The 24370-nt window shown below is 41.0% G+C and overlaps 1 protein-coding gene across 1 annotated transcript in view; it reads left to right on the forward strand.

Moving 5' to 3' along the window:
- Nucleotides 1-1272: 1272 nt before the first annotated feature.
- The window catches only part of LOC135495308 (uncharacterized), a 31404-nt gene continuing 8306 nt past the window's right edge, over nucleotides 1273-24370 (forward strand). The window contains exons 1-26 of the mRNA XM_064783771.1: nucleotides 1273-1377; nucleotides 5064-5224; nucleotides 9840-11698; nucleotides 12729-13042; nucleotides 13340-13476; nucleotides 13805-13971; nucleotides 14151-14285; nucleotides 14526-14695; nucleotides 14975-15186; nucleotides 15404-15753; nucleotides 15974-16156; nucleotides 16398-16550; nucleotides 16744-17200; nucleotides 17348-17549; nucleotides 17833-17980; nucleotides 18142-18264; nucleotides 18503-18647; nucleotides 18828-18940; nucleotides 19265-19421; nucleotides 19709-19942; nucleotides 20052-20258; nucleotides 20534-20727; nucleotides 21448-21519; nucleotides 22744-22945; nucleotides 23198-23349; nucleotides 23658-23690. Of these exons, the coding sequence (XP_064639841.1) occupies nucleotides 5095-5224; nucleotides 9840-11698; nucleotides 12729-13042; nucleotides 13340-13476; nucleotides 13805-13971; nucleotides 14151-14285; nucleotides 14526-14695; nucleotides 14975-15186; nucleotides 15404-15753; nucleotides 15974-16156; nucleotides 16398-16550; nucleotides 16744-17200; nucleotides 17348-17549; nucleotides 17833-17980; nucleotides 18142-18264; nucleotides 18503-18647; nucleotides 18828-18940; nucleotides 19265-19421; nucleotides 19709-19942; nucleotides 20052-20258; nucleotides 20534-20727; nucleotides 21448-21519; nucleotides 22744-22945; nucleotides 23198-23349; nucleotides 23658-23690 (6249 nt within the window). The 5' untranslated portion in view covers nucleotides 1273-1377; nucleotides 5064-5094. The remainder of the gene's footprint in view (nucleotides 1378-5063; nucleotides 5225-9839; nucleotides 11699-12728; nucleotides 13043-13339; nucleotides 13477-13804; nucleotides 13972-14150; nucleotides 14286-14525; nucleotides 14696-14974; nucleotides 15187-15403; nucleotides 15754-15973; nucleotides 16157-16397; nucleotides 16551-16743; nucleotides 17201-17347; nucleotides 17550-17832; nucleotides 17981-18141; nucleotides 18265-18502; nucleotides 18648-18827; nucleotides 18941-19264; nucleotides 19422-19708; nucleotides 19943-20051; nucleotides 20259-20533; nucleotides 20728-21447; nucleotides 21520-22743; nucleotides 22946-23197; nucleotides 23350-23657; nucleotides 23691-24370) is intronic.

Raw genomic sequence — 24370 nt, forward strand, 5'->3', positions numbered from 1 at the left:
GGACTACTATCCCCGCCACACCGTTACTGTTTACATCAGTCAAGGAGACACATATTGATGGATACCATCGGTATGTGGTCTCGAGAAGCCGGTTCCAATGACCACCCGTACTCTGAAAAGAAGCTGAGATTGCTCTGGGACTCGCTAGTCCCCACGGGCCCGGCTATAAAACACCGGCACCCCGACATGCTCGTCTTCTATGAGAAGGAAAAGGAGGTCCTAATCATCGAGATAGCTGTCAGCTCCAACAGACACGTCCTAGCACGTGCGGAGGAGAAACGATCGAAGTACTGTGGCTGTGACTATCTCATCTCTCTCATCATGTTGTCAACACGGTGGAGCAGCCAGGACTAATGCGGCCTGGCTATGGCCGTTTCATCTCTCTCATCATGCTGTCAACACAGTGGGGCAGCCAGGACTGATTCGGCCTGGCTGTGACTTCCTCATCTCACTCTGTGTCTGCATCATCTCTCTCGCCATGTTGACAACTTGGCAGAGCAGCCAGGACTGATTCGGCCTGGCTGGGACTGTCTCATCTCTCTAACCATATTAACGACTAGGCAGTGCGGCGAAGACTGATGTGGCCTGGCTATGACCATCTCATCTCTCTCATCATGTTGTCAACACGGTGGAGCAGCCAGGTCTGATTCGGCCTGGCTGTGACTGCCTCATCTCTCTCACCATGTTGACAACTTGGCAGAGCAGCCAAGACTGATTTGGTCTGGCTGTGACTGTCTCATCTCTCTCATCATGTTGTCAACACGGTGGAGCAGCCAGGACTGATTCGGCCTGGCTGTGACTTCCTCATCTCTCTCACCATGTTGACAACTTGGCAGAGCAGCCAAGACTAATTTGGCCTGGCTGTGACTGTCTCATCTCTCTCACCATATTAACAACTAGGCAGTGCGGCGAAGACTGATGCCGCCTGGCTGTGACTAGCACTGTCTCATCTCTCTCACCATGAAGACAACTATGGCAGAGCAGCCAAGACTGATTTGGCCTGGCTGTGAATGATAACGAAAGACCAGTGACCTGCCAAAGATCACACAGTAAATGACCAAACGATTCCTTCTTTGAAGATTTGACAACCCTGGAAAGCACATCTTCTCTGACACTTGTACTTTCCCGAGTACTTTCTCAGTCACAGGGAGCGAAAGGACTTCGACTTTGGGCGAAACGACTGGGGCGAAAACGTTAGGGAGCGAAACAACCGCAATTCTTCTGACCTCGTTCTGAGACTGGCGAAGACGAGGCTTCTGGGAAACCTGACCTATTTTCACATCTTGAGTAAATGAATCCTTGAAAACGTCTAGTCTTAGAAAATCACCCTTTTGAGAAGATCATGATCAAGATATTTTGTTATGTCATCAATATTTGGTAGGTTTATATACTCGTCTTTGAATGTAACGTAGATTTTTGTTGTAATAGTTTTGTGATCGTTGAATAGAGAGTGACAGCTGGTATGGATTCTGAAAGGGAGAAGCTGGATGCTGTGTGTACATTTTTACTGTGTAATTGTGTGTGTATCACCTAGGCTTAGGCTTATACTAAATACATGAAATATAGGCCAACAGTCGGTGTATTTTTTAACATTGACATTGAAGTGTTTACATCAACAGAATCAAAGTGTTTTCTTGCTTTGATGTTTGTGGGATTTAGACACTAGGCCTATCTATGTCTTTAATACTTTATCAAGTTTTCCTAATCTGAGCTCTCGAGTCTCGGCCTACATTACATCAATATGCCTTACCATAGGCCTACTACAATTAATTACGACTACATCATTGTTACAAATTCCTTCAACCCTCAGACTAACTGGTGTGAAGATCAAGAGCGGACCTGATTTTCTCGCATGCCCAGTTGAAAATCCTCGTCCTGCCATCAAAGGCATTACCTTTGCTTAAATTGAAAAATGGCGTTGCTGTGTTCAACTCCGCCAATACCAGGTACTGGAAGTGGCGGAACTGAGTGCTATTTTACTGTCGTCCAACGAGTGTAATAAATCAGACAAGAGCAATACACAGAAGAAGAAGAAGACAGGAAGAATGCCACTCCCATCTGTGTGGTCTTGAAAACTGAATGTCGGAATTTGCGATGACCATGTTTGGTCATCTCCCCAGCTTGATTTCTAACTATAACCTCGCACGTCTATTTCTAGACCAACTTCTTCTAAATCGAGTTGCATGGCCATGGCGTTGAACGTCTACCCTTTCAATTTCAGTTCCTGGACCTTAAATTGTTCTCTGTTTTGCTCGAGGTGCCATTGTTATAAAATCATCAAACAAAGCCAGCGTTGAATATATCACCTGTGAATTTCAAAGTCTAAGTAATGTTGTTGCTCGGGGGCAAACTGTTGCAGTAGCGCAATGGAGGTTGAGAGTCCATTCTTTCTTGCCAGGTTTTGAAGCCTCCTAATGTCAGCGAGACAACTCCAACTCGAAGCTGACAATTGCTTACATAGGACCCTTGGCACCTAACATGTAGGTGGCATATATTGGCTTTATCAGGGTCCTTTACATGTCTCTGGCAACTTTCTGTGAGGTCCCCATAGTTCCTTCTTCCTGAAATAGCTAAACTCAGTGACAAATATTGAAATATTTGCGATTTAGATCGAGGCTTTAGAGAACTAGAGACACAGTTTAATTTAATTTTTTAAAGTGTACACCCACTAAGAGTGAGCTGTACATAATGTGATTAGAAAATATGATACATTTTCTTTTGTCTGATTTTCATGCAAGAAAAATTTAATCTTGCAATATCATTGTTTCTTGATTGGGATGTACCAATTTCGAATCCTTCATTTCCAGATGAAGCCCATCCCCTTACTGAAACAGAATGTACCAATAGCAACAAGTATATCTGATGAGTAAATGCTTGCCAATTCTTTTAATATCAAATTTCAAATTATATTTCGTCTTGTTGTTCTTGTCAGTGTTACCAGTTCATTTATCTGACACTTCCCATATTCAAATACAAATGATTTTTAACGGTTAGGTTGAAATAGAAGATATACTTTTTCATGTCATACTCGGTAATATGAGAATTTTGCCGCAGGGGAAAACAGTAGTTTTGCCTGGATGTTGGCGATAATTTTTTCTCCATTATCTTGATTATAGAACTTGATGTTTGTCGGATTATTGAATTCTGTGATTTTGGAACACAGAGGTAAACTCTATGTCGCCATGGACTGTTAGCTGTTATTCTGCATAATAATTGAACATAATTTTTTATCCAATAAGATGCAATCATAATGGATATTGTTCGACCCACAATTCAAATTCCATGAAAAGAAACTCGACTGAAGTGAAATGCGATGTAAAGAATTTAAAAGTTAGAAAATTACCCTTTCAGTATGTTGGAAAAGTACAATTTGTTTCAGGACATCAATTCATATCAAATAGATGAAATAAAGATGTTGTCTTAAAAAACAGTACATTGTATTTTGGTTGAATTTGAAAATGTTTTAAAATTCATCATAGATTCATTCGAGGGAAAGTACCATTTGATTGCGATGAAAACCTAGGCCACGTTTTATTTCTTTTATTGGTGCTAGCCCGAATCCCTCTATAAATTATTGCAATTTATTTTTAATTGCCTGATATTGGTTATGAATTTGATTTGTTTAAATACTTTAAAAAAGATTTTTCCTGATTGGTTGTAGAGTGATGTATAGGTTGATCAAGATCATCTCAAGAAATCTCTATACTCAAGATTTTGAGGAGGTGTGACTTTGTTTCCTTGTCTCCTGGAGCTCAAAATATGGCAATAATCTAATGTGCAAAAACGCGATATTCAATTCATGGTTAACCTTTTCTCTCAATAAATATCGATGTATCTGACAATTAGCCCTGGGCGCAGTCATTATATGTACTTGATTGTGCCTTTTGTATATGATTGGCCCCAGGTATTTGATGGATTTGTCTTTGTGAGTAGCTGCTGCTACCCTTGGGCTATGTGAATTCACGAAAGAGACCTCGGGGCTATGCTAGCATTATCATTATATCGCGTGCGGTACCTTTGTCTTCTTATTTCAAAAATCGTTAAAGTTTTTACCAATCTTTTTAAAGGCCAATAGCATATTTATTCAAGTTGAAGCTAAGGTATTTATCCACCTCTGTTAACATCCATTGTTGATTAGGTTTTATTTCTGAAATCTGATCAGAAAACTATAGATATTTTAGAATAAGATGTAACTTTATCATAGAACTCGACCATATATGAACAAAATGTCTGCCGCGCATTTTGTTTGCCCGGATATCTGTTGGCTCGTGCCTTGTGGGCGTATACGGCCGTCATTCGAGCCAGAGCACGTTGTGAGAGTTCCTGAATACATGCACAGTCTCAATCAGTGATGTGGTTATGCTGGCAGTGTCATAATCGCTCCTGATTTATTCACAGGGTGATTTTTTTAAACCAATTGTGATTTGTCGATTTTGTTTTTCTTGGTGTTGACCTGTCTCCTGCGAGATGTTCTTGCCCATTATTTCCGACTTCCAGTCGTTGGTGCTGTTCATGTCTCTGAGTTTATGTAGATGCGTGGAAAACGCACTTATTTCTGGTTATTGCTTTGCTGCTGACTATTTGATTTCTGGGTCTCCCAAGGTAAGAACATGTTTTTCTCTTGACTACTGACATTTGGCCGGTTGTTTGAAAAAGGTTAGAATCACGAACTTTTTGTTCAATTTTAAACTTGGTGTTTTATCTCTGCTTGGCTTATCTTGTTTAGATAAGGCCAAGATACTAAAAGGTATTGTATTTTTATGCCAACTTGTTTTTTAAACTGGGCCCTGGCTCAAACAATTCTGTGGCCATTTTTTGCGCAAATTGTGACTAACATGACTGAGGTGTGGTTTGACATGTTCATGACTCAAAATCCAACACTTACATTCTTTCTGACTAAAACATAATTTCCCATCAAGATGATGTTTGTTGGTACGTGAGCTCATCATACTGGGTGTGATTTAACACTGCCTTGAACTGCCAACTGGTACTTAGTACTTGATAAAAATCAGCTTCAAGCAAACTTTGCACTTAAGTGATTTTTCTGTTGTTTATCGTTGTAGGGTATGATCACATGGTGATTTCCAGTGCACCATGGATACCAGCTTGACCACTGATGATCTGGGTGGAGATCCTGGGCCGGTTATCTCCCTCGACAGCTCACTAGGCACACCAGAGATGGAATTCAGCATCAATCAGCAGTATATGTATCAGCCATATCCAGGTAAGTTACTTTCAAACTTGGATATTGTTGTCATAATGGTGACATCTGTTGCTGTGAAGAGGACTCAGAAATCTGCGATGGTTGATGATTTGAGGCAGGTGTCTGGCAAAGAGTTCAAGGAAATGGAAAACTTATGCAGCTGGAGTGATCTCTTCTACCTCTGAGAACAACACTAAGGCCACCCTAAAAATCATCTCTTTTTGCCATAAGCATTTCGCCCAAGGATTTTATTCTCTAAAATCTCTAAAAGTCAAAATAGACAGATTTTTCAATGTTGATTTGAATTGGCTTTATAAGTTAGAATATGTTTCAAAAAGTCAGAAACATTTTTTTGCTGGGCTCCAGTGTATGCTGCTCTTAAACCTAAATTCTAAAATACTTCAAATGGCTACACGAACGAGGTGAGTCTCCTTGGTTTCCTCCTCTGTGTAATTTGTCATTGAAAAAAGGTGATACCTCAAGCAGCAAATGATGCGGATGGCTTAGTGGAAGCAATCATTTGCAGGATCATGGAATCCACTTTCATCTGGCATGGGTCTATAAAAAAAGCTGGAGTCCCCATTTTTCACCACCGCTGCTGGTGGTTGCATACAATAATGGTAGTTGCGTGATGTGAATTAGTGACTGGCTATGGTTCTTTTTGGTTGCTAGGATTAGGTGTTTTACCTGTGAGGAAAACTTTGATAAAAGAGTAAATCTGTGGAAGACCTGTTTTATATTGGATTGAGGACACCTGTTCGATACAAAAACATCTACAAAAATGTACATTTTACATTTGGCATCATCTTTAGTAAAAATATTTTGTTGTGTGATGCCATGACTAAAAGTTGGAAGTTGAATGATCGCCATATCATATGATTTAGATTTCTTAGGAGGGTTTGTTTTAGTAGAAAGAGACGCTAGAACATCAATTCTAATTCAATTTAAAAATAAATCGATCCGACAATAGTCAGTAATTAGATCTCTGCGCCAACGAGTGAAGTTTTGTAACACGCCCACACAGCTTTTCAGCTGGTTACTGCTCCTGAGTTCCCTTTCATCTTTCATTGAAACACTGTGGTAATCATATTGAAATGTGATCTTGTCAAACCCTGCAGCCAAATCAATGAAGTTTGTTGCCTTGGAGTAATGGTTTGGAAACAAACCTGGACAATCGAGTAGTTATTGTATTCATATAATGAGGCGATCAATAGAAAATACCCGCAGGGAACACGCTTCGATGGTGAGATTTTGTTCTACGCTTTGCCAAGGTTGGCATGTTGGAGGAAGCTGTGATGCAGTGTGAGAAACACTTGACTACTGGATCCTGTATTACATGTATAATGATCCCCACCCACATCTCTCAGTCTCACCAATTGTGTCACTGTCAGTATCCTTTAGCATGGACGCGTCTCCAGACCTGGCAGTGAAAGACTTTTTTATAAAGTTTTGTTTATAAAACCCTCAACTCCAATATAACACTACCAGTACTTGAACGGATAAAGATTTTAACATTTTGTCCACACCCCATAAACCAACTAATAAAGATGCTTGGCCTTATTGTACCTTTGAGGTAATCAATAGATAATAGCTGAAGGCACCACGCTTCAGTGGCAAGAACCCTTCATTCTTTCTGTCCAGATTTGTTGAGTTTCTGACAGATGGCACTACAGTCTTCCTCAAGATATTTGATATTTTCAAGCTTCTTGGATATTGATTATTGTATTATTTCGAAATAGATAAGAGTTTGATAGGGAGTGTCACTTTTTAGTGAAAGCTCATTGTTATGAATAAGAATTACGTTTCAATTTCGCAATTCTTAGGACCGTAGCTGCCGAATGGAGGTTTGTCAAGGTCAATAATTTGTCAAGGGAACCGTTATTAGCAATACGATCTTCAGTTATTGATTGTTGTTGGATAGCGCTAGCAGGTATTGACTGGTTATTGATCATGAGATAATGATCCACATGGAAAGACCCTTTGTACTGTTAATCTGTAGTGGCACATTGTAAGAACTTCTGACTATCTTTGGAATGTCGTGGGTTTTAGGCTCAACCGTGCAGTACCACTTGGGAGTTTCAACTGGCCCAAAATGTCCAATGTAGCACGGTATTATTTGCTCCTTGGTTTGTACAAAAGGGTTTCTGGATAAGGCTGGGGAATGAATTTGAAGCGCTTTTTGACTTACAGTACAGTATATTGCAACTGCCAGAAAATTGATGTTACTTTCACGAGAACTGTAATTATAATGCTTAAGTAATCTTCTGAATCTGAGTCATCGACAATTCTCTTTCAGATTGCCATACTGTCACATTTTGATTCATTTAATATTTTGTGTTATTTACAATATTTTACCGGCATTGTTGCTTTGTGTTCAAGTACGCTTTTGTCTCATCAGCCATAGATCCGGGATATGGTTAAAATTCGATAAGCGAGAAATAAAAATTTTCACTTTATTATTCCCTTAGTTTTTTCATTTGTCTGTGTGTCATAGTGCATTGTGTTTAGTAGCATTGAAGCAGGTATTGTTATGTGATGAAGAATATTTTTGTGCCTTGTTAAAATCTACTGATCTGTGGATTTTACTTTTTTGTGCTCTTGTTTCCCAACTCCTAATTGACGTCTCTCACTTATTCCATAAAATAATTTTTGTTGTTCCTTCAAATATTTGTCAATATTCTGAGAATAGAGAAGAAAAATAATAAGTTTTTGTCATTGTCCCAACTGTCCAAAAGTAACATCCCTTGCTGAAGAATTTGTGGAACATTGGATTCAGTTACACATTCCAAGTTAATCCCAACCCAAGACATGATGTGCAGGGCCAGTGTCGAAGCTACCTTGAGGCATGTGCCTTTTTTGAGATTTTGTTATTTATGACATGTTTTTGCCTCCAGGGGCTTTTAACCATGCCTCTGACATTTGACGCCCCTGGAAAATCAATACAAAGCACTGTGATCAGAGGTATCCAAAATGATAATATAAGACCTATCTGTCAATTATCTCAGCTCTGCTACAGTATTCTCACCCTGGTTTTATAGAGTTGTCAACAGTCATGCGAAGAATATGTTCAGGCATTGTTGTTCAGCCATTCTCTAGGGATAGATAAACTGGTATCATCTCCGACTTTATCATGGATGAACCCAAAACTCCTGTTTCACGACACTTTCTTTAGTGCTCAACTTCATTTATGGAACTTGCTCTCTTCTGAAAATCTTGCAATGTGGTAGATCATTCTTGGATTCCTATTTTTCACGGGGCACTTCTCACCATTGTTCTGGATTAAATTTGGAATGCAATATCTAGACTTCCTGGTAGAAGTCTAGATGGCTTGACCAGTTCTTGTTTATACAGTACTTCTCATCTCATTTGCTCAAGAGTGTAGAATTTGACTACCGGGTAACAACAATCACTTCCAATCCATAGAAGGACTCTCACCAAAATGGATTATTATAACTCAGGAACAGGTGGTACTGGTAGGCATGCAGTTTTCACATAATATCTTTTATTGTTTTTGTCAATACCCCTTTGAGGTATTTAAATCTGCTACAATTGGCAGAAGAGGCAGGAATTTATCCGAGCCTGTACATGTGAAGAAACGAATTCTGAGTTCTCACCTGGTACCCAAACTCTTGCCCATCCTTTTTTGAGAACTTTCCAGATTTTGTGTCTGGTTATGCCTGCACGTTGATAAGTAGCCAAGCAGTAAACAAGGTTTCCTTGCCATGCGCTTGCGTAACAGAATATAAAATCTTTAAAAAAAATTGACCCCTGCGCTGACTCAAGCCATCTTTATAATATTGGCCTACCCAAGTTTTGAAACCGAAAATAAAACTTGTCATACCTTTATCATACACACATTTTGGCCTAGAAAATGAGTGTGTGTAACAGCATATAAAATCTTTTTAAAAAATTGACCCCTGCGCTGACTCAAGCCATCTTTATAATATTGGCCTACCCAAGTTTTGAAACCGAAAATAAAACTTGACATGCCTTTATCATACACACATTTTGGCCTAGAAAATGAGTTGAAATAAATCAATATTAAAGCGAAACCTAAAATCAGTTTCAAAACAGCAGGTCTCATTTCAACTGTAGATCTATGTTCAATAATCACACACATACACATCGCGGAATAATTTCAAAACTTTGTGCAGATGTTTTCTCCCTGAAGCCATGCGCACGTTGTACGAAAATTATGTGCCCAAAGGTTTTACGAAAAAATTAAAAATGAATATATACTGAAGCAATTACAATACACAAAAGATAATACCTGATGAGTATATTTGATTCCAAGACCGCAAGCTATTTATTTGATGATTTGTATCTGATCAATTTCAATTGATTTAGGGAATCAGAATTAGGCCACGCAAATAATCTGATGGATCAGAACCAATCTACATGAACCCATGGTTAATTTCATAGTTTTGATTTCTTTGAAATTTTTTAAGACCTTAAAAAAATTATTAAGTTCTTTTCTCATCTTTTGTTTCCAGACCGTGGATGCCCTACCCTGCCCCCTGCAATCACCCACCCCCCAAGTCCTTTCAATTCATATATTTCTACCTTTATAACACAAATTTGTTTTTAAACTATATTCAAGTTAGCTTGGTTATATTTTCTGCTTTGTACCTTCCAGATGCCCAGATGTCAGGCCAGGAGACCACTTACACTACCAACTGGGAAATGTATCCGATTGACCCCAATGCCTCCCTCTACGCTCCTACCACTGACCTGATGTATCCCCCCCATTCAAGTTATCAGAACCCATGGACAGACCCTCCATACTGCCAACCCATGCAGCAAATGACATACGCACCACCCCACCGCGAGAAACGCAGCAGCACACGCAGACACAGCTCTCGTTCGACACCGCCGAAAAGTACAAGCCATTACCAGTACCATCCTAGAGAACGATCGGGTAGCGAACAAACTTACGAGTCAGAGGATGAATGTTATGGAAATTACGAATTGGGAAGTTTAGATGAAGACCCTTATGACTTGCCGGTACCGATCCATGACTACACAAATGGTTATGATAGTTATAATGGTTATGATTACCAGTACGATAGTGAAAACGATCCTGATCTACATTCTTATAAATCGCCACGTTCTACAAAGAGTTCGACGGCATCAGTTAAGGTCAACATTCATGATGATCACCGAGATTATTATGGCACTCATAATGGTTACCACCAGCCTCCTGATTCATGCTCAAGTCGTGGACATAGTTCTAGTAGCAGGGGTCACATGTCGCATCGAGAGAATGGCCGGCCGAAAAGCCGTGAATATGACAGAGACAGACATGACCCACCACGGGAACGAGACAGAGATAAGGATCGAGATAGGGATAGGGATAGGGACAGGGACAGGGATAGGGATAGGGACAGAGATCGGGATTGGAATAGAGATCGGGGTCATGAGAGAAATCGGGATTCTGAAAGAGATAGGGATCGCGAGCGGGATAGGGATAGGGATAGGGATGGTACAAAAGAGAGGGATAAACCTCGGGACAGGGACGGGCTTCGAGAGAGAGACCGGGATAGGGAGAGAGATTTAGACAGAGATCATGACCGGGATAGGGATAGGGAACGTCGTGGGGGTCGTGACTCAAGGAATGAGAGAATTGACCCAAGAAATGATCGATACGAGAGAAGGAGTGATTTTAACCCTAAGCTTTCATCAGATGACCAGTTCCCTTCCCTCGGCTCATCTACAAATCTGACCAAGAAAGAATTAAAGCAGATACAGGAGAAGGATACAGGTAGTGATGGTGGGTACAGACGAGGAATGCGGGATCGGTCGAGGAGGAATAAGCGGCGGGGAGGGGGTCGACCTTCCCCTCGCCCACCAAAGCTATCAGAGTATATCCCTGGGGGCAAAAACGGCTCTTACGAATCTCCCAGTTCTGATCCAAGTCCGATGCCGTATATTCAGAGTGACATCTCCATTGATGCCATCAATAACGCTGCCATTGGATTGATTTTAGATCTTGATAGCAAGGGTCGTCTCGTAACTGCTCAGGATGTCGTGGACGGCGTCTGCCAACAATTCGGAAAAACTTGTCTGGAAGAATTCGGTCTGACTTCCGCGGAGGAAATCTCCTGTGTTAAGAAACTGATTTGGAAGCAGGAAAAGATTAACGCATATTTACATTCATACGATGGAATCCAAGCCATCGGTACTCTTCATGATCTCAGCGTCGATTTGGCACAACTTTTTGAGAAACAACAGTTCTCTGAGCTCCGAATGGGGCCTCTCATGGCTCAGCCGGAACTTTGGAAAATCTTCACCTGTGGTGGCGCTCATGTTAATCGTATTCCTGAAATTACAACGTCGGACGTGATGCTTCATCTGCGTAATTTCATGGATAAATCTGACCTTTGGAAGAAGAACGTTGACATCAGTGAGTTCAAGCTGTATCTATCCCAGCAGTACAATGTAGCGGACCCAGAAGGACTTGGAATCAGGATCAGGAGGCTCGGCCTAGCTATATCTGTAAGTATAACTGAGGGATAAGGTTGGGCATAAGATTGGGAGAAGTTGGCTATAATTGTGGGGTCTCCAGTTGGCCAAAGTTTGGGGCGAATTTGGCCATTGTTGTGAGTGAGGTTTATTGAACTTAATAGGAAACAATTATGACATATCTTTATGTAATTATGTTGGAAATCTGAGCAAATTTTTAGTGATAGTTTAGAAATTACTTGAAACAGTTATTAATTCGGTCGCTTTGAATATCTTTGTCTCTTGACTCTTGCCATTATTTCTCATTTGCCTGGAAGCATTCTTTTACTTGAGAACAATTTCAAGAAAAACTGATCATAAGTTTATTTACTGTAGTCATGGCAACGGTTACAGTTACCGTTTACGCCCACTTGATGCAGTAAAAGGTTTCAAGAAATGTAGTTTGTGAAGTTTTAAATTCTGTTTGCGTCATCCCCTTCCCAAATGAACAATGCAAGAACATGGTGCATTCTTGAAAAATCGATAAGCACCAGTTTTTAAAATACAATGAACTCATTGTCTGTATTGATCACAGTTCTATATAGTTGCTAATTCTTTGTCTTCTTTTGGATAAGTATTGAAAAATCTCTCGAGCAACAATCCAAGTATCCCAAAAGATGTTCCATAATGTTGAGCTGTAATTGGAAATGGCAGATTTTTTTCTCGGGATCGTATAATATGATTATTGTATAACTAAAAGGGAATGCAAATGGACATTTCAATCTTTAATTCAGTCTGGCTGTTCATCGATATTATTTTATTTGTTCATGAATTTATCGATTTTTATTGACAAAAGTGTCTACTTAAAAAAATTGTTGAATGGACCTTTTCACCAACACTGCCAAAATTTCAGGACTGCTTGATTGAAGCCAGAATATTCATGGCTGCTGATAATAATTTGGGATTTCGTGAAATTGCAACTTTTAAAATAAACATTGTTTTAGCGTTTGAAAATCCTGTAGCAGTGGCTGTAAGATTTACGTCTGCTCCCCTCCACACTTCATTCTTTTTCTCATTGGTTCAGGTGATCAGGAAAGCGAAGGATGCTCAACGATTAACCATGGACAAAATGAAGGCTCAGTTCATCAGGGACTTTGAACAAATGTTCAACGAAAAACTCCGACATCTCAAAGGTCACTTTGAAGACAGCCTCGCCGAGTCTGCATCTGCAACTCCGCTTAGCCTCACTATGGATGTGAAGCGCCAGTACATGGAGATGGATGCAGTTGACGTGTTGATGGACATTCTCCGCCACTGCGATGAGTTGTTTATCAATCACCAACTCAAGTACCTCTGCATGCAGTTCCTGACCATGATGCAGCACGACCAACTTGCAAGGTGAGCTTCACTCTTAGGTTTAGGGCCAGAATATCAAAAAAGATGACCATTGGTGGTTCCTAGAATATCAAGCTTGTTGCACCTTCTTCCTGTTGTCTGCTGTGTGACTGATAATTGTTGTCTTGGTAAAGATATTTTCTTGTGGTTTATTCCTTTCAATGGATGTGGATGTTCAAGTTTTGCTTCGTACTTAGTAGTATATCTTCCTTTCCAAGATCCAGAGGCAGGACAGCCAGACAGAGGTCTTTATTATTCCCAGCTCTGCACTTATTATATAGAGATATGACTTTGTTTCAGGAAAATGTTCCAACTTGCTCTTTGTGCTGGAAAGCTAGACAAACCAGAAGACCTCGTCCCCAAACATTCTTTCAGTGTAGGAAGGCAGGCATCATCAGATCCTAGAGATGAGGATGCACCAACTCGGCCAACAGAAGGTACGAATTCCAAGGGAATTTTTTCTCTTTGATTGATACTGTAAATGATAAAGTAGATTTCTTTCTAAACACACCTCTCTAAAGACCTGCTTCCACAACAGAGGTGAGAGCAGGTAACCCTTGGTTTTCCCAGGTGTTAGATTAAGCTAGATGTTAGATATTTTCCTCGCAGTTGTCATTTACCACAAAATCCTGTGACTGAGAGTGACAGAACGGCGATGGTCTCTTATGCCATGCCACCAATCGCTGATCCAAATGTAGCTTTGTAGCTTCTCCATAGATGAACCCCACACTGCTCATATAACTGGATAACATTCTTGGATTTCAGATCAAGTCGTGCGATACTTGCGTGACTGCCTGGAGAAATGTAGCGGCCATCTCAGCCTCAAAACGTGGTGTTACATCGAGGACAACATCACAAGTCATTTCAACTTCTCTGCCTTCAAGGATCTTGGACATGGCACGTTCTTGCATTTCCTACAGAGTCACTCTGAGGTGAGCACAGTTGCTTGGTTTTGGAATTAACACCCAACTGGTGGGTCGCTGTACTGAAACAAAGACTGGGACGGTGGAGCTGCATTTAATCTTCACCCGATGGTCTCATTCTCTCAATTTCCACAGTCCCTTCGGCTAGGAGCTTCTCATTCCATCATGTCTAACTCTTTTTGTTGCAGATCTTAGAAGAGTATGGTATGGCCAGCTTCCTTGTCAGTAGTTGTGCATCAAAGTCACCAAGTCAGGGCCCAAGTAGGCAGGAGCTAGAAGACTTCATCCGTCAGTATGGATTCCAGAGTTATGACAAGGATGAGGTGAGGGGTTTTGTTTTATCTTGTAGGTTTGACCCACATAATAATAATGTAAGTCGGGGTGGGGTTGTGGTGGATGTGAGATAGGCCTCCAGTCACTGACCATCAACTGCATACTTTGTTCTCTTAATTTAGAGTCTTGACAACTGCATCCCACATTGGTAAGCAGAAAGCCACTGCTTTCTATAAGTTATCAGTAAGATTTAACTCCAGCACCTAATTGCTTATTATTTTGATTTACAGCTTGCTCAACTGACATATGGCATTAAAGTACACTACCAAGTGGACTCGGTGACGGCTCTCGGTCATGGGTCATTAATACGCCTAGTCGATGCCATGAAGAAGGACAAGATAACAGAAAGTGTAGTTGATACCAAGATCTATTATGAAGAACCTTTCACAAGCCAAACAAAGTAAGTAGGACTAAAAGGGCTTGTCATTGTTTTGGAAGTTGTGTTGGTTTGAAATTGATGTTCGGGTCTGGATACCCCCAAGGCCGAGTCCTGTGACCACTTGGGTCAGGGATCTCAGTCAGTGTCCTTGGTTCAGAAAGCTATCGTGTGTTTTAGAGAAAGCTACCCTTCTCATTAGGTAATAACCCCCGATCAACACTTGCCATGAAGTCAGTTTGTGCAGTCCAGCTGGCAGGTTCACACTGAGTGTTCTTCACTGTGATAATCGTTCTCTTCCAGCACTGGGTCCAGTCACCAAGATGTGGGCCTCTTGGGTTCCATAGGAAAGGATCAAGCCATAGCTGTTTTGAAGACTACACCCCTACTGGAGGACCTGTCCAGCTGGTCACACTGGCCAATAGTATTCCAACCTCAGTTTGGCTCGTTGAAACCCTTCATAAAGAAGTATTCTGGAAAGGTCGTGCAGTATTCCGATGGTTCTTCCTCAGATGGTGAGTAAAAAACAGAGATCCTTCAAGATTCACCGAATAGGCCAGCCACTTTCATGGTTGCCTGGTAGAGAATGCAACCGTTCAGGTCCTGGTAGAAAAGGCAACAGATTTCTAATTTTGCATAAGCCTATCATTGGCCCACTGACAGCTGTATTTCTGATGCCACATGACGAGAATGAAACCACTTTTATAAAAATTCATGATATTATCTTTGCAGAAAGTGAACCGGTGGATATGGTTGAAGACCTCATAGCCCTGGAAACGGAACCTGGCAAACTACTCCGAATCACAGCAAACACTTCAGCTCGAGCATTCGCCAGCGCCATTAACAAACTTGACTCCAAAAGCGCCAGTGGCCATCTTGTCTCTATCATCATCAAAGATGGTGGCATCCAGCGTGCGCCGATCTCACTGATGACTAAGTACGTCAAGACGATTCTGGAGAAGGTTGAGAAGGGTACTGGTGGCGCTGGTGATGCAAGGACCAATCAGATGAAGGTGTCACGGTTTGTGCAGGAATGTCTCATGCTGCTACCTAGTCAGATATGTCAAGCTGTTGGACGGCAGGTAAGTACAAATTAGAATGCAACGCAGACATAGATCTGTTACTCAAGATGGGCGTGGGTTTCTTAGAAGAAATATAAATATACCTTGCTTTTGCACACAGTCGTTGAATGAGAGACAGGCCCTGATAAAGATCCTACTCTTGGTTAAAAGTGTGACCATGTAAAGAAAAACTTTTACCCTATTTATACTCTAAAGGAGTGTGCTTAAACTTTTTTGACAGGTGTACTTGGGTCCTCTTGGTGAGGTGCTCGGCAAGACCAAGGCGGAGACATCCCTGCTAGAGACCTGTCAGACGGATAAAGAACGACTCATAATGGAGAAGATCGGCATGCTGCTCGGCATCACGGACTGGTACCAAGTCTTCGAAAGCAAGGCCTGTGCAGTGGGTGAGCCGTCGGATCACGTAAGTTGGGCAAAATCCAAAATACCATTAAATGCATCCAAGAGGCAGAAAAGGGTTTAGTGTGTCTTGGAACTAAAGATGCAAGAAATTTTGATAAGTTTTAGCATCTTGAAGTCAACTTTTGTGATTTCAGGAAACAGGCAGATTCTTCTAAAGTCAGCATTGACATTTTTCAACATTCCTGTTGGGAAGTCATGTGCATTATCACCAAACTTCATCACTATTACTCTTTTTCTGGTAGGATATTTCCAGCACTGATCTGACAGATGATTTAGACGGTAACAACCCAGCTCTTGAGAGTATCAAGGAAGACTTGATGCTGACGCAGCTTCTTGGCACAGACTGTGGTTACGAGCTAAAGCCACCAGGGGGCGGCAAAGAGGAATCAGAAAAGGTATAAGCTCAATTTCACTTCAAACTTACAAAACATCAAGAACACCATCAGCACTGGTAGTTTGATCCTTGGCCAGTCCACCTCCTCAAGTGATAGAGAGGATGACTCTCTTTGTCCCGGTCACCAGTTTCCACTACAATTTATTTCATCAATATTTTAATTAAAGTAACTAATTTTGTTTCAATTTTTTTAGGAGAGTGAGCAAGACACAGAAGATGAGGAGATTGAGGATCAAGGGGAGGTAGATGCTGGCCCAAGCGTCGAGGAAATCAACGAAAAAAATGAGGGGGAGTGCGAGATATTTGTCAACGACATCAGGCAAACTCGGTTCGGCATTGGTCTTGATCTGGACGATCGAACAAAGGAGTACACTTCGCAGCTTATGGAGTTGATTGGCCGGAGCCTTGAGACGCTGTCAAAGGAATTGTACAACAAGGATACCCATTTCGTTTTGGAGTTGATTCAGAATGCTGACGATAACGCGTATGATGATGGCCATGAGCCCGCACTGGTATTTGTTGTTGAGGATAGCGCAATCAGTTTGTATAATAACGAGGTCGGATTCTGGAACGAGAATGTTGATGCTGTCTGTAATGTCAGGAAGTCGACCAAGCTGCTAGAGAATGGTAAACACAAACAAGGGTATATAGGTGAGTCTAAGATAAATTAAAATATAAAAACTCTACTCACTGCCTTAACGGTGATAAGGTTGGCAGCTTCATTTTGTACAATTCTTGCTCAGTAGCATATTACATGTATAAAGTTATGTATATTTACACATGTTTTCATATTTTCAGGACAAAAGGGTATAGGGTTCAAATCCGTGTTCACAGTCACCGACATGCCGGAGATCCACAGTAACGGTTTCCACATCAGGTTCGATGCCAAGAATGAGACATCGGGAGTTGGGTACATTCTTCCTCACTGGATCCCGGCAGAGGATCGAGTTGGGGATGACGCAGTGATGGTTGAATTGAAGGAGATTAACAATAAACAACGGTAAGTGACACTGTTGCCATTGTTGTCTTTGGCAATCAGAATCATTTTCAATCTTTGCCTTGGTCTTGCAGCAGCCGTACCCAGATTGTCTGATAGTCGTATCTAGTTGGGGACCATTGCAGGTACATCTCACTGTGAAACCCAGGGGAGTGATTCTCCCAAACCTACTGTCATGGGAGAACCAAATGGCCCGTCGAAGAAATATTCCCGAATTGGAATTGATGAGATTGTTTACCATACAAAATGACAAAAGAGTAAACTTCAAAATGATCTCGATTCCTAGGTGGAACACCAAGATATTCCTTCCCCTGAAAGCAGAGAGTGAACGCGAGAAACACCGCAGTCGATCTCTGACGGCCAGCTTCCATGACATACACCCATCCTTACTTCTGTTTTTACATCGGCTCAAGAGGATCACCATCATCAACAAGGTAAAAACTAATTCGTGTGATGTTTGTTTTCTTATACACCCACAGGCATCTTAGGTTTCTTGATGTTTCGTGGGTTTTGCATTCAGAGGTCAAACTGCAAATTACATTGACGCGAAATGTAGAAATCAAGTAGTTTATACTTTTCATTTTTCTTTATTTAGGCCAAAGATGAAACGCTGCACATTGTGAGGCGGGATAAGGGGGACAGTGTGGTGGAGGTGACATTTGGAGATCGAAGTGACCAGTGGCTGGTTGTCAGGAAATCATTGCTGGTGTCTGAAGAGGTAAGACAGAAAAATCGGAATAATCAGTTTTCATCCTATTCTCAGGGGGTGGGCTCATAATCGGGATGGGATGAAATTTTCTGAAATTTCTTTTTAAAAAAATAACTATTTTTACTATTTTTATTTTGGAGGAGTAGGAAATTTCTTTCAGTTTTTTCAATCAAAAAAAAAATTTTTAATTTCTTGTTCATGAATCAAGGTTATCCGGTTTACAGTAACCTTGTTTTTGTTTTTATAGATGAATCCAGATGTGGCAACCACTGAGTTAGCTCTAGCCTTCCCCATACCAAGCAAGGGTCTTTCCCCAAACGCTAAACTACCAAAGCAGGATGTGTTCGCATTTCTTCCTCTCAGGAGTTTCGGATTCAACTTCATCGTTCAAGGTATAATGGAACGAAGAATTTATGAAAATTTACTTTATGATATCCTTAGCAAGCCCAGTGCACCTTGGGCTAAATAGATAAGATGATCATGTTTATGAGCTGCCAAATTTTGTTTACTCTTGAAAAACCTTTAAATTTTGGACTTTATCCATTATTTACCCTACTAATTTTTTTTTTCAGGTGATTTTGAGATCCCCTCTTCGAGACAAGATTTGCATCATAATAACCACTGGAATCAGTGGCTGAGGAGTGAGGTCCCAGGACTTTTTGTGGAGGCACTCGATTCATTCAGGGTGAGAAATTTAATTAATAAATTGTAGGATTCTGCAGCTAAAATTGGTTATCGAAGGGGGGTCGAGTACTCTGCACACCTCACTTACAACTGCAATAACAATATCTGTCAGTGTGTAGAGCTGAGCAACTTGCTGTTTCAGTTTAGCAAATTACGAATGTTACCTAGAACTTCTTGATGAGGCGGCAATAAATAGATTTACAACTTCTGATTCAATCGGGTTTTCGCTCGAATTTAGTAAAAAAAGAGCCCTTCCTGCGGCATAGATGAAGTGGCTTGTAATAGTTAGAAAATATTAAAAAAATATCGTTGATATTATTTTCAGGCTTATCCAGAATTCACTGATATCCAAGCGGTCTGTGCCTACCTCAAGTTTGTGCCGTTGGAGGGTGAGATCATTGAGTTTTTCCAACCAATCGTCAAGGATATCATGAAGAGACTAACAGAGAAGGAGTGGCTACCTGTGGCTGGTGGTGACAATGGTAAGCAAGGGCTCACAAGAGTATCACCCCCTGGATAGAATGCTGGTCCATTGCCAGTTAACTTCCTGTCACGACTGTTACCGGTTTATACTCCTGGGTCAAGCGAAGCAATGTAGGGTTAGGTGCCTTGTTCACAGATAAAGAGATTTCAATGTAGTGATAGTCCTTCCAAGAGTTGAACCTCTGAGCCTGGCCCCTGAGAAGGGATGAAAATGAGGGATTCTGTCCATGGAAACATGCTCTGTATAAAGCCAAATATTTTATGGTTTTTTATGATGATTTTTCAGACACTGTGTGGAAACAGCCATCAGAGATAGTGATCTGTAACGATGCTCTCCTGAAGGAGGTGATAACGCCCGACCTACTCCATCGCTTCCTTGGCTGGTACTACATCCACGACCAGGTCCCCGTCACAGAGAATCTTGCCTTATTCTCCAGTCTAGGAGTACACACGCTAGAGGCTGCGCACGTCTTGGAAGTATTCAGGGCCGTGGTGCAGGAGGCAGAGAGAGTAGAGAAAGGTGAGTGTTCATCGTCGTGTCAGCATCTTCATCCCTTTGAATTTTGATGATGATTGTACAGTTACAATATTCCATGTGCCGACACTAATGGTTGTGATCATGTTTCCAGCTGTTGGTGCCAAAGATCTCCACCTTTGGTTCGTGTGTCTGTACCACAGCATGGATCAGTACCGAACATCCGGTGATGTGCGGGTGAAGGCCGAGTATGAAGGAATACTCGAGACGCTACGGAGTCTCTCTATCATACCTCTGAGCGACGGGGCGACAGTTGCACTCAGGAACAAGGCAGTGTTTTTCTCTGACAAGAATACCCGAGGTAAATACTTCCGACTCAATTCTTCTTCATTGTGTTCTGGACGAGTTTTGGTGATTTGAAAGATTGCTGTTCAATATGGTCAGATGATTGAAACAAAGTTGTCAATAGAAGTCTCTCCTTTTTCCCAGTCTATCGAAACTATTCATCCTTGTGTGATTATTTCTGAACCTAACTCGCCAGACCAAGCCACTAACTGGGGTGCATACTAGTCACCAAAAGACTACCAATTTGACCCCCAGCTTCTGCCTCGTAAGTAGTTCTGCATCGTTATTCAGGTTTACCTGAGGACATCACCAGCCAGGTCCTAGAGACTGATCTGTTGACGGTGCATCAAGATCTATTCACTGACGACGAGGACCAGAACTCCAAGGTCCGAATGCTGTTCAAGGGTCTAGGGGTCAAGGACATCATGCCTAATGAGGTCATCGAGAAACATATATTTCCAGTTTTAGAGACAGATATTTGGAAGGTGAGTGAATCAAGAAGTGAAAATTTTCTGTTTAGATGGGGGTGGGGTTGGGGTTCTAAAGCAAAGTACTCCAGTAGTAGCCACAGGTGGTGACTCGAATTTGCCCTGGGCCAATGTGGCCCGAATGATAAGACTGCATGGCTCAAAACGTCTAGAACAATGATAACTAGATCTGTCCCTATGTGTTTCTGTTCATGTAGCAATATTCATTGGGGTGTTGACTCTGTCACCCAGTCTATTTGACTGCATGATATGTATCCCTCATTTGTTTGTGTGTCATTTCCTCGGTAGATACCTGATTTCATTAGTTACATGTCAATGTAAAGATGGCAAGATGGTAAGATGATCAGCACGGACCGGTTTATAAATTGATGATACTAAGCATGGATTCAATTATAAGTTGAAGATATTAAGCATGGACTGGTTTTAAATTGACTTCTTTCTAGCACAAAACGTTAAATTACTTTAGCTTAAAGACTGAGAACTTATAATTTTCCAAAATATTTGGAGATTCTTGTGTGTAAATATATAACATGTTCTATTGCTTCTGTTTGGTACTTAATTGTAGGGAAATGATCCTGCTTTGGAAAAGCAAAAATATGACTTTCTACCTCGACTCCCTTAACCAGCCTTGCACTGACCCAGTGGTGTTGCACAGGAAACATCTCAGTCAAACTTGCAAGAGTCATGTTGTAACATGAAGTGTTCCTTGAATTTCAGGACAAGAATCCTAAAACTCTCATAGCTTACATAAAATTCGTCAAACTGCAATGGGAAGGGGACAAGAGAATGGTAGATATTTGCTGTCGAATCACGCATTCGAAGGCTCACTGATTGTTGTGTGTCAAACCGTTTCACTCAAACTCGCGATTTTCTGAAATGTCGGGTGAATGGTTTTACGATTTATACAGAAACTTCAGACAAATAGTTGCTTGTGGCTGAATTAAACACGTTTTGTCGATAAGATTACTAAACATCATATGAATTGCGCGCAGACCCAAGAGCACTGCATGTTTATTCCCTCGTCTAACTAACAGGAATTGCCATTTTTGTTGGTCATTTATCGCGTTTAAATTACTTCGGTTGTGATATAAGATTATAGCAATCTTCATATATGAAGATATCAACAGCAGTATTCATCCATGTTCGCGATACTACATCTAAATAATCGTGGTTCAGCAGTCATGCTGAATAGTTGTGAAAATACATTTATCTTCTTCTTTTGTTGCATATTTTGTTTTTGCTTCTTTGAATCTTTTCATCATTTTGATATTGTATGCGTGTAAGGCATGTTCTGAAATCTGCAGAAACCAATTTAAAAAATCAGATTAAAAAAATGTGATGAAGAAATGTAGAAAATTTATATAGGCAAATAAAACAAAACATCTGCTGCTTAGTTTATTATTTGATGTATTTATTTATTTCAATGTGAAAATAGTCAATTGATTGTGTCAGTTTTGAATCGTCTGTTTTTAAACTAATCTCAGTGGTTTGTACATTTTGTGATTTTAAGATTATGAGTAATGTATTGCATGGAATAACGTGTTTGTGGTTGATGTTGATTTGTATTTCAAAACATATCCCCATCCATAAGACGCACAGTATTAAGTTTAGATCCAGTATATGTCCCCAAAATGAGATTTCAATCCAGAAGATAAGATTTCTAAAAAACCTTTCTTTAAACACTCCTAGATTGAGCTCCAATAACTCGACTTGGCCTTGGTCCATTGCTTGTGGCAACTTGCATATGCGCAGTTTGCTGGATGGAAGATTCAACAATGCCTCCACCAAGCGCAGGAGATATCCAAGTGAAGATCCTGTGTTTTGTAGTTTTGGGAGTCGTGGTCATCTCATGTTCTTGAACATATGGCCATTAATGATCAACAGTAGTTCTTTTTTTCAGGCCATGGCAGATTCCCCTTGTGCCACGAAATGTCTCTGAAATCTATGATCTTGCTTTGGGGTTGGAAACAGTAAAACAGTAAAACATTTCTGTTGTCAATTTCTGTGTTGCAGACTAAGCTTCCGAAGGTGCTCCTGGCCTATACGACCTATATCAAGCAACAATGGGAGCGGGACAGGCGGTCAGTCGACATGTCAAGATTCAGGGCTGTGGCCCGGGTCAAGACCAATAAGGGCTTTGTCACGCCAGCTACGGAGGCAGTTCACTTTACCGTGGACTACCTCAACAAGTATGATCTACCACAGCTGTTTCCTGGTAGGTAGCACTTTAGATTGAGGTTGCTGGTATCCCCCATAGGGGCCAGTGGCCTTTGGCATCTATGTCCTGCCTAAATAGCTTTGGTTCCTTAATGCTTTCTTTCATGGTTTCTGCTGTAGGAGACCACTGAGCTCAACTGGCCTCAAAATGGGTGCCCTTTAGAAATCTTATACCAATTTCTAGACTTATGAATCATTTTTAGCCACAATTCCTGTTTGACCACATGGGACATGATTTTCTCCTCTTCAGGATATGATTGGGTCCTTCTTGACAGCTGTTACATTCAGAATCTCACCCTCAAGACGGGCCGCACCGCCTGGAGGGCATTCTTTGACAACCTTGGCGTCACAGACTTCCTCAAGGTCAAACGGGAGAAGGTCATACTCAAACCGGAAGAACTGGTAAGATTTCATTTGCACACTCTTGATAAGTACTTGATCTTTTGTGCACTATTAAAGTAGTTATCAGTCGGGCTAGGAATCCCTGTTATGCCAGTTGTCACCAAGAGGGATTCTTACCGGACTGGCTATTATGTTGTTTGTTTGTTTCTACCCAATCTTTTTTTCACTGTTGATTAGCTGTGATGATGTTGTTCTGTTTCAATCCAAAGAAAAGTGTAAAAAAGTTTCTATTTTGGCCATATCCTCAGCATTAATTCCTTGATATTACCACATAAATTGATCAATGCGTTTTTGTGGAATATTTTTAGCCAGACAATTTTCCAAGATTACAGCTAAGGGAGGTAATAGAAACCATGTATTATCCTCATTCCCAGACTCCCCCTGACAACAGTCCTTTTAATGCCTCATTTCTTGTTAGTGTGTTTTAATTCTTATTCACATAACCATCAAAGCATGCACCAACCCTAACCTCATGGCCTAAGATTCCTGAAGCCATAAACCAGCTGGTATTTGGTCCTTTGACGTTAAATGAGGCAAACTATGACCAATATACCAAACCCCGCCCACTACCCTTACCCCACTTATTAACCACTCCCTGCACTGATATTATTGTTGTCATTGATACTAACCATGTATTAACACATTCCTCGTTTAGGTTCTATCAAGCCAAGGTTAGAACGATTATGAATTGAGGCGTTTCATGTTTGAGGGTTTGTCTTGTCTTGGCTTGCCGGCTGTGTTTGTTGGGGAGGGGAAAGACGTCTCTGTACCTTTCAAAGGGAGGCATCATTCTTAGAAGGAAACTGACCTGTGGTTTTTTGAAGAGGGAACTGATGGTGGTGGGATACTTATGATATGTTCTTTCATCTGTTGGTGATAAGGGTCTATCTTTTCTGAATGTGTGCCTGCGGGGTGATAATTGAGTTGGATGTCTGTTTCTAAGAAAGTGTGATACTTGAGAAGACAGTTATCGGCATTGCTTTCATTTCCTGTGGTGGTGGAACAGCATTCAGCATGAAAC

This window comes from Lineus longissimus, chromosome 11 (genome assembly GCF_910592395.1).
Source record: "Lineus longissimus chromosome 11, tnLinLong1.2, whole genome shotgun sequence".
NCBI classification, from domain to species: Eukaryota; Metazoa; Nemertea; class Pilidiophora; order Heteronemertea; family Lineidae; genus Lineus; species Lineus longissimus.